Here is a 9,542-nt window from a genome sequence, read left to right as displayed (position 1 = left end):
GCCGCCGCCGCCGCCGCCGCCGCCTCCTCCTCCCTCCGCGGCTCCGGCCAGCTCGGACCCGCACCTCCTCGCCTCGCGCGCGCCCTGCGTGCCCAACGGGGCGCGGCCCGGACGCCCGCCGCCCCCGACCCACCAGCACGTGACCTGGCGGTCTAGTTCGTCACGTGATGCGGGGCCTTCTGCGGGCGGAGGGTAGTCCGCGGTGTTCTCTCTGTGCTCTCCGCGCTCTCCGCGCTCTCCGCGTGCCCCTCGCCACGTGTCGCGCGACCCTCAGGACGGAGGCCTCGCCAGGCTCTTCTGGTCAGTCGGCTTCTTCCGGGAAGTCCGCCTAGATTGAAGGGCATAAAATCCAGAACTATTCATCAGACGTCCTGGGACACATAAAATAAGTGATCACCTGATGATTTAGAAACAGTCCGAGGCAGTCGTGACTGGTGAGACCTACAGTTTGTATCCGGCTTCCACCAGTGGCTAGGTCCTACACCTCTTGAGTTAATTCTTAGAAGCCTCAGTTTCTCTTATGGAAGAGGGTTAATGCTACTCTTATATGCTTTGTGTGCAATCCCCAACCCACACTCTTTCATTCGGTCCAGGGAGTGCTGTGGAGAATTAAAATTAGTGGACTTTCGCCGTCATTCATTCTTGTAATTCTAGCACTTTGGGAGGCTGAGGTGGGTGGATGGCCTGAGCTCAGGAGTTTGAGACCAGCCTGAGGAAGACAGCATGACAGACAAACACGCGTCTCTACTAAAAACAGAAAAAACTAGCCAGGTGTTGTGGTGGGCACCTGTAGTCCCTAGCTATTGGTGGGCTGAGGGAAGAGGATTGCTTGAGCCCAAGAGTTTGAGGTTGCTATCAAGTATGGCTAGGGGACTCTACCCAGAGCCACAAAATCTTACTCTGTCTCTTCAAAAAAATAAAAGGAATTAAAATAAGTGAAGCTGAAAGGATTTAGAAAGAAACTACTCTGTAAATGTGGGATGTAAAGTGAAACCCATTTGTTTAAAAAAGGATTTTTCCAGAATGATTTTTCGAGGGGCAGTACCTGTGGCTCAAAAGGGTAGGGCGCTGGCCCCATATGCTGGAGGTGGCGAGTTCAAACCCAGCCCTGGCCAAAAACTGCAAAAAAAAAAAAAAAAAAGGTAGCTATAAAAAATAAAATAATTTTTAAAAAAAGAATGATTTTTCTGATTTGCTGAACTTTTCAGGACTTGGAGAGTTTTGTGTGTCCTTTCACCATTTTCTTTGGAAGTCGCTGTAGAATGTGTACTTCTTTGCTCTCCAGAACAGTCTTTGCCCAATACAGTGTAGTCTTCCTAAACACAGGGAAGAGGTAAATTCATGATTCGTAATTTGGGTGCTTTATGTCTTGCCATATATAATAGAATACAGACTTCAGGAGCTACCTGGAGAATGCCTTTTGTTCCTGCACTGAATATTACCAGGTTTCTCTGCACTTGTAGTTTTAGTGTCTGCTTTTTACATTCTTTCATCTTTCTTGGCCGTTAGGATTTCTGGTTCAGTGTTGTCAGTCAACCTGCTTGCTCACAGGCTGAAAAATGGCAGTGGATAAGAACAAGAGCTCCTGTGCTTGTTTCATCCATTATTGTCCCTAGGCAAGTTAATGAACCTCTGTCTTTGGATTGTATGGTAAAGCACTTAATAGAGTGTGGCACAGGGCATACAGAGTAAGCACTTCAGCTAATAAGGGACTTTTGGTTCCACAGGGTTCCTGAAACACAATATTTAAGATTTCATGCTGTTCAAAAATGTGTCAAGAGAATCCAAGCTTGAGTCAGAGAATCTCTTAGCATAAAGTTTGTAAGCTGAGACAGCTGTTTTTTCTCAAAATCTTTTGTTGTTATTGCTGTTTTCTTTTCTTACTTTTATACATTGGAGTTGTGTTCTGGGTGGTTGAAGTCACCAGCAGCCAAATTTCTGAATAAGTGAGGTTTAGCATGTTTTAATAGTTACTAAGCAAATATGAGATTGTAATTTATGGCAGAAAAATTATACATGGAGAAGGGGCAGGGGGCCTTGGTGCCTGTAGCTCAAGCAGCTAAGGCGCCAGCCACATAACACTGGAGCTGGCAGGTTCGAGTCCAGCCTGGGCCTGCCAAACAACAATGACAACTACAACCAAAAAATAGCTGGGGTGTTGTGGTAGGCGCCTGTAGCTGCAGCTACTTGGGAAGCTGAGGCAAGAGAATTGCTTAAGCCCAGGAGTTGGACGTTGCTGTGAACTGTGTTGTCATGGCACTCTATCCAGGGTGACAGCTTGAGGCTCTGTCTCAAAAAAAAAAAAAAGGAATAAAGGGGGGAACCTCTGAGTATGGAACCCATTCTCTCTTTGGGAGAGTTGTGGCTTGTGCTAAGCTGGAGGGAAGGGCAAGATTTGGGTAAATTTTGGAAAAGTGGGTTTGAGAATAGCCAGTCCAGACTTATTGGGAGAGGAGGATCTGGAAGTGAAGGAGAAACTTCAGTTTGAGGACCTCTATTGCCACTGTGAAAGTTTTTGCTTGGAGTATAGTAGCCACTATATATGCAGCATGTCAAAGAAAGCACATTGAAAGACTGAGTATAGTGGCTAAGGCCTGTAATCCTAGCACTCTGGGAGGCTGAGGCAGGTGGATTGCTTGAGCTCAGGAGTTCAAGACCAGCCTGAGCAAGAGTGAGACCCCTATCTCTAAAAATAGCCAGGTGTTGTGGCAGGTGCCTGGAGGCTGAGGCAAGAGAATTGCTTGAGCCCAAAAGTCTGAGGTTACTGTGAGCTATGACCCCAGGACACTCTACCCAGGGCAACAAAATGAGACTCTGTCTTAAAAAAAAAAAAAAAAAAAGCAAGCACATCAACTCCAGGGTAGAACACTGGAGGATCACCCTAGGTGTCCTGGGCACCAGTCCTTAACATTGGGCAAATAATCTCCGTCAACCATAAAGTGGGAATGTTGATGCTGATGACCCTGGAAATTGAAGCATATAAATTCCGTCTTTGAGAAAGGAAACTATGAAATCAGAAGTGTGAGTCTTCAGTACAGAATTAAAGAAAAAAAAAAATCAAAGAAATCCCTCAAATGAGCTGGGCCTTGTGGCAGGCACCTGTAGTACCAGCTACTTGGGAGGCTGGGGCTAAAGAGGATCACTTGAGCCCAAGAGTTTGAAGTTTGTGTCAGCTATGACACCACAACACTCTACTCAAGGTGACAGTGTAAGACTATTTAAAAAAAAAAAAAAGAAAGAAAGAAAAGAAAAATCACTTGGACCTAATATCCAGGTGCTATGCTGTGAGATGTCTGTGTATCTTCGTAGAGACATTCTTGCTTAGGGTGGTCTTAAGCTCCTGAACTCAAGCAATCCACCTGCCTCAGCCTCCCAGAGTGCTATGATTATAGGCATGAGCCACTAGCCTTGTGTTTTAAATTTGCAATCTTTGAACTAAAGAAAGAAATTTGGGGCTTGGCACCTGAAGCTCAGCAGCTAGGGTGCCAGCCACATACACCAGGGCTGATAGGTTTGAACCCGCCTTGGGCCTGCTAAACAACCATGACAACTACAACAAAAAAATAGCCAGGCATTGTGGCAGGCACCTATAGTCCCAGCTCCTTGGGAGACTGAGAATTGCTTAAGTCCAAGAGTTTGAGGTTGCTGTGAGCTGTGGCACCACAGCACTCTACCAAGGGCGACACAGTGAGACTCTTGTCTCAAAAAAAAAGAAAGAAATTTGGTTAGAAGATTGTGATGAAGGAGTGGTCTCAAACAAGAACAGCCAGACTCTGCCTTTTTTCTCAATGACAGATTCCTCTGCCATGTTTTCCTTCAATAAAATGCAAAGAGATAAAAGACTGTCTTACTGTCAAATTGGTTTATTACAGAACCTGGCTTAACCCAGCTAAATTGTACACCTTTATATATGTATGTATATATGGATATCAAAGTTTATAAAACATATTTTAGATAATGAAAAGACATACAATCTGAGTAATGAAGGGATAGCTCATAAACTGTGCTTATCGTTATCAGAGATAATGGACCTGAAAGTTAATTTATTACATTTAGAATTACTTTCTACCATGAATTAAATTCTTTGGTCAACCAAATAGTTATATTTTATATGCTTACTAAGTCACCAATGGTCACCACATTGCTGAATCCACTGGTCCATGATCTTCTGTGACCAACCTGTCAGCAACCTGTAACACAGCCAGCCTGTCACACTGTCTTCCAGAAATGCTTTCAGGATGCTACACTCCCTTCACTAGCAGCTACTTCTCTAGCCTTTGCTGGTTCCTTCTCTTCTCCCCAACATCCCAGAGCTCAGTCCTTCAACACCTCCCCATTGTAAAAATTGTATAAGCCTAGCTGCTAGACATTCCTGTGTCAGCTTAATCATTGCTTCTTCTAGAAAGCCTTAGATCCCCTCAAGATCATATTGGCAAGGCCAGGCGCGGTGGCTCACACCTATAATCCTAGCACTCTAGGAGGCCGAGGCAGTGGATGGCCTGAGCTCATGAGTTCTAGACCAGCCTGAGTCATAGCAAGACCCTATCTCTAAAAATAGCTGGGCATCTGGGAATTGTGGGTGCATGTAGTCCTAGCTACTTGGGAGGCTGAAGCAAGGGGATCACTTGAGCCCGAGTTTGAGGTTACTGTGAGCTATGTCACCACAGCACACTACTGAGGGCAACAAAGTGAGACTCTGTTTCAAATAAATAAATAAATAAATAAATCATATTGGCTGTTTCCTCTTGGGGGTCCATCAAATCCCTTACATGTCCATTTCTCCCTTAGCTAGCACAGGTCATGCTATCCTGTTCATCTTATCTTCCATGCTAACATATTTGCTGCTTAGCATGGTAATGTATAACATAACCAGTATTCTAACATCCTTGCAGGTCTCCTTGATCTAACCCTTATTGCTGCATAGTATTCTATGGGATGGATGTACGTTAGTTTACCATTCACCAGTGGAAGGACATCTGGGGTGTTTCCAGTTTTGGCTGTTAGAAATAAAACAGCTATGGACATTCATGTTTAGGTTCTTAAAATGCCCAGGAGTACTCTTGCTGGGTCATATGATATGTATATGTTTAGTTTTAGTTTTTTTTTTTTGAGACAACAGAGCCTCAAGCTATTCCCCTGGGTAGAGTGCTGTACCATCACAGCTCACAGCAACCTCCAACTTCTGGGCTCAAGCAAGTCTCCTGCCTCCGCCTCCCAAGTAGCTGGGACCACAGGCCCCCAACACGCCTGGCTATTTTTTGGTTGCAGCCGTCATTGTTGTTTTTGGCAGGCCCGGGCTGGATTCAAACCCGCCACCTGAAGTGTATGTGGCTGGTGCTGAGCCAGTTTTTTTTTTTTTTTTTTTTTGAGACAGAGCCTCAAACTGTGGCCCTAGGTAGAGTGCCTTGTCATCACAGCTCACAGCAACTGCCAACTCCTGGGCTCAAGTGATTCTCTTGCCTCCGCCTCCCAAGTAGCTGGGACTACAGGTGCCCGCCAACGTCTGGCTATTTTTTGGTTGCAGCCGTCATTGTTTGGCGAGTCTGGGCTGGATTCGGACCTGCCAGCTTAGGTGTATGTGGCTGGCACCTTAGCCACTTGAGCCACAGGCACGGAGCCATGTTTAGTTTTAGAAGGAACTGCCAAACTGTTTTCCAGAATGTATCATTTTACATTTCTGCAAGTAGTGTTATGAGAGATTATCCATACTTTGTATTGTCAGGATTTTGTATGTTAGCCATTCTATTAAGTGGGTAGTGATAGCTTATCATAGTTTTCATGTACATTTCCTCAGTGGGTAATAACATTGAACGTGTTCAATACTTATTTGCCATTCTTACATCCTCTTTTGCTAAAGTGTCTGTTCAAGACCTTTGCCATTTTCTAATTGGGTGCAGGTGTGTCCAACCTTTTTTTCTTCTCTGCCACATATGGGAAGCAGAAGCACATATAGGCCTGGGGCACACATTGAATACACAAACACTAATGAAAGCTGATGAGTAAAAAGAAAAAAAGGTGCCACCACAGAAAACCAATGAAGTCTTCACATAATTGCATGTAGCCCTCAGGCAACAGGTTGAACATCCCTGACAGTACTTTGTATTCTGAATACAAATCCTTTCTTGGATGTGTTACTTGCAAGTATTTTCTCCCAGTCCTTGGCTTATTTTGACATCCTATTTTTTTGTTTGTTTGCTTTTTGAGACAGAGCCTCAAGCTGTCACAGCTCGCAGCAACCTCCAACTTCTGGGCTTAAGCGATTCTCTTGCCTCAGCCTCCCAAGCAGTTGGGACTACAGGTGCCCACCACAATGCTGGCTATATTTTGGTTGTAGTTGTCGTTGTTTAGCAGGCCCGGGCTAGATTTGAACCCACCAGCTCTGGTGTATGTGGCTGGCACCTTAGCCACTTGAGCCACAGGTGCTCAGCCTTTGTCATCCTATTAATTAGATCTTTCACAGAGAAATGGTTTTAAAATTTTAATGAATTCCAGTTTATCAATTTTTTTCTTTTATGGAGTGTGCTTTTGGAGTCAACATCTAAGAATTCTGCCTGATCCTACATCTTAAAGATTTTTTTCCTATGTTTTCTATTTTTATATTTATACTTACCATCCATTTTGTATGAATTTTTTGCAGAAGGCTGAGGTTTATTTCTTTGCCTATTTGTTCAGTTGTTTCAGCACCACTTGTTGAAAAGACCACCCTATTGAACTGTTTTTGTACCTTTGTCAAAAAAAGAGCTGGCTGTACTTGTATGAGTCTATTTCTGGGTTGTCTGTTCCATTATGTTTTTGTGTCTCTCTGCCAATACCACATTTTCTTGATCATTGTACATATACAGTAAATCTTAAAATCAGCATTATTCCAACAAAATATTCTTTTTAAAATTGTTCAATATTCTTTTGCCTTTTCATATACTTTTTGTTTGTTTGTTTGTTTTTGAGACAGAGTCTCACTATGTAGCCCTCGGTAGAGTGCTGTGGCGTTACAGCTCACAGCAACCTCACTCTTTTGGGCTTAAGTGATTCTCTTGCCTCAGCCTCCCAATACTTTTCATATACATTTTTTTTTGGCCAGGGCTGGGTTTGAACCCACCACCCTTGGCATATGGGGCCGGCGCCCTACTCCTTGAGCCACAGGTGCCGCCCTCATATACACTGTATAACAAATCTGTGTATATAAAAATTCTTGCTGCTATTTTCATAGGAATTTCATTAGACCTATAGATCGATTTGGAGAGAATTTATGTCTTCACTATGTAGAATCTTCCATTTCAACATAAACCCTAAACTGGTGGTTAATGCAAGAATCTGAAGCTAAAGGGGGAGAACTTAAGGATTTAAATGGTGCTAGGAGGGAAGTTCTCAGGAACCCGACCTATTTTCAACCTTTGGAGTCAGACTCCGCCCGAGGCAACTAGAGAAGGGTAAGGGAGGGAGCCAACTCACTTGGGTAGGTTGAGTTTGCAAGATTACATGGAGTTTCACAACTCATTTCCAAGACAGGAATTAGCATTCCCCTTTGAGTGAAACTGAAGTGGAGAGTTCAAAGTCTCCAGTGAGGTCTCACACATTTCCGAAGGGAACTCTCCAGAACTATACATATCCAGGCAGAGAGCCTTCTCCCCATTGGCCTTGAGGAGCCACGAACCGCGTGCGCCCACCCTGCCTTGCCCACTAGGGGGCGGCAAGTCCCCGCTCCCAAGTCAGGCAGCTGCGTAAAAACTTGTTGGAGATAGTCGAGGGGCGTGAATGGGTCAGCGTACTCTGGGGAGCCATTGAAGCTGGGCTTATAACTCTCAGCTGAGTCCCCGGCAGAGCCAACGGAAAAAGCTGGTTTCCGTGAACCATCAGGGCATCCTAGGGCGCTGTACTCCAGCGAGGTGGGGATCAGGCCTTGTCACAAAATTCCCCCGCCGTCCTTGAGCAACAGTGACCTTGAACGGGAGGTCAGCTTTGCCAACTATGTCCATGCCTTTCTGACCAGAAGAACTGCGACAGACGCGGGAGTCCAGACTTCGCCTTCAGGGCCCTTCAGGATCACGGTCTCTTGAACTGACCCCACTTCCTGCTTTCTTTGGGAAGACAGAAAATACCCCTCCCCACATCTTCACGATCCGTGTCTCTCCCCTTCTGGACCCCTCCGCGGGCCAGGAACTTGGACTGACCCATAGGAGACAACTCTGCCCCTTCTAGGTCCTCCCCTGTTCCGACGTGGTACCCTCCTTCTGCCTCCCGCCCCGCCCCCGAGGAGTACCCGTAGTAAAGCCCCTCCCGTCTGGAAGCCTCGCGTTACTCAAACACTTAGCGCGGTAGCGCAAGCGCTCAGGAAAGGGGCGGGGAAAACGGAGGCAGAGAAAGCGACTCGTGGATTGTGTGGGCCCGGCCACTGGGGACAGACGCGCGTGCGCACTCGGCAGCGTTTCCAGGATCTCGGTGCGGGTAGGACGCCTGTGGTTTGGCGTGTCTGTTTCGTGCGTCTTTCCTTTTCTTCACTTCCCTGGCGCGGGGGATTGCGGGCAGCACTCTACTTGAGCCGGCCCAGGAGCCCTTGAGTGGGCTGGCTGGCACGTGGAACGGAGAAAGTAGGCACTGAAAGGCCACGGAAGGGGGCGGTGGAGGAGTGTGAGGTGGGGCGCCGTGATAAGAGCGAATAAGAACGGGGGCGGGGCGGGGCGGGTGTTTGAGATGAGTGGTAGGGAACTGAGAGGCTGGAAGGGAAGAAGGACGTCGAGTGTATACCCACCCCGGGTAAGCCTTTGTGCAGGAAACGCGGTAGGAAAGGATGTGAAGTCGTGTGCGACCTAACTGATCTCGTCCCTTTCCTCTGCCAGGGTGCACACAGCATGGCAGAAAACCGAGAGTCCCGCGGGGCCGTTGAGGCTGAGCTGGACCCGGTGGAGTACACCCTTAGGAAACGGCTTCCCCACCGCCTGCCCAGGAGGCCCAATGACATTTATGTCAATATGAAGACTGACTTTAAGGCCCAGTTGGCCCGTTGCCAGAAGCTGCTAGACGGAGATGCTCGAGGTCAGAACGCCTGCACTGAGATCTACATTCATGGCTTAGGCCTAGCCATTAACCGTGCCATCAACATTGCCCTGCAGTTACAGGCAGGCAGCTTTGGGTCCTTGCAGGTGGCCGCCAATACCTCCACGGTGGAGCTAGTTGATGAGCTGGAACCAGAGACTGATACACGGGAGCCCTTGACTCGAATCCGCAACAACTCAGCCATCCACATCCGAGTCTTCAGAGTCACACCCAAGTAATCAAAATGAAGCTGGTTCCCTTACCCTATCTCCCACCCCCCAAACAGCAAGCCCAAATGTGGCTCTCCTCATGTTGCTTATGTCATGGATCTCCTGTGACAGCTATGTAAGAAAAGGCCTGCTCCCTCACAGCCCAAAGGATTCTGCATTGGGGAAGGGGGCAGTTAACTCTTCTTGGGCCCGAATGATGGGTCTTCTGAGTCTGTGTGGTCTGTAACTATGTCCTGTACAATAAAAAGTGCCAAATTGTGTTGATTCCTGGCCACCCCACTG

General features: G+C 46.8%; 1 protein-coding gene across 5 annotated transcripts; it reads left to right on the top strand.

Annotated features, from left to right (window-relative positions):
- The first annotated feature begins 8,339 nt into the window (after window positions 1–8,339).
- POP7 (POP7 homolog, ribonuclease P/MRP subunit) lies at window positions 8,340–9,542 on the top strand. Of its 5 annotated transcripts, none has more exons than XM_023518601.1 (2): window positions 8,340–8,436; window positions 8,835–9,542. In XM_023518601.1, exon 2 carries the CDS (start codon window positions 8,847–8,849, stop codon window positions 9,267–9,269), a length of 423 nt encoding a protein of 140 aa, XP_023374369.1. In that variant the 5' UTR covers window positions 8,340–8,436; window positions 8,835–8,846; the 3' UTR covers window positions 9,270–9,542. The 5 variants fall into 5 exon arrangements, with proteins under 5 accessions (XP_023374369.1, XP_023374366.1, XP_023374367.1 ...); XM_023518598.1 differs by having other exon boundaries at window positions 8,340–8,442; XM_023518599.1 differs by having other exon boundaries at window positions 8,340–8,474.

This window comes from Otolemur garnettii, unplaced genomic scaffold (assembly GCF_000181295.1).
Source record: "Otolemur garnettii isolate 467f Iridium unplaced genomic scaffold, OtoGar3 scaffold00142, whole genome shotgun sequence".
Lineage (NCBI taxonomy): Eukaryota > Metazoa > Chordata > Mammalia > Primates > Galagidae > Otolemur > Otolemur garnettii.
The sequence above is the reverse complement of the archived record's forward strand: the minus strand, read 5'-3'. Positions and strand labels throughout refer to the sequence as shown.

Excerpts from the sequence above, each read along its gene's own strand:
- POP7 (XM_023518601.1), top strand. The coding sequence starts at position 8,847 with ATGGCAGAAAACCGAGAGTCCCGCGGGGCCGTTGAGGCTGAGCTGGAC.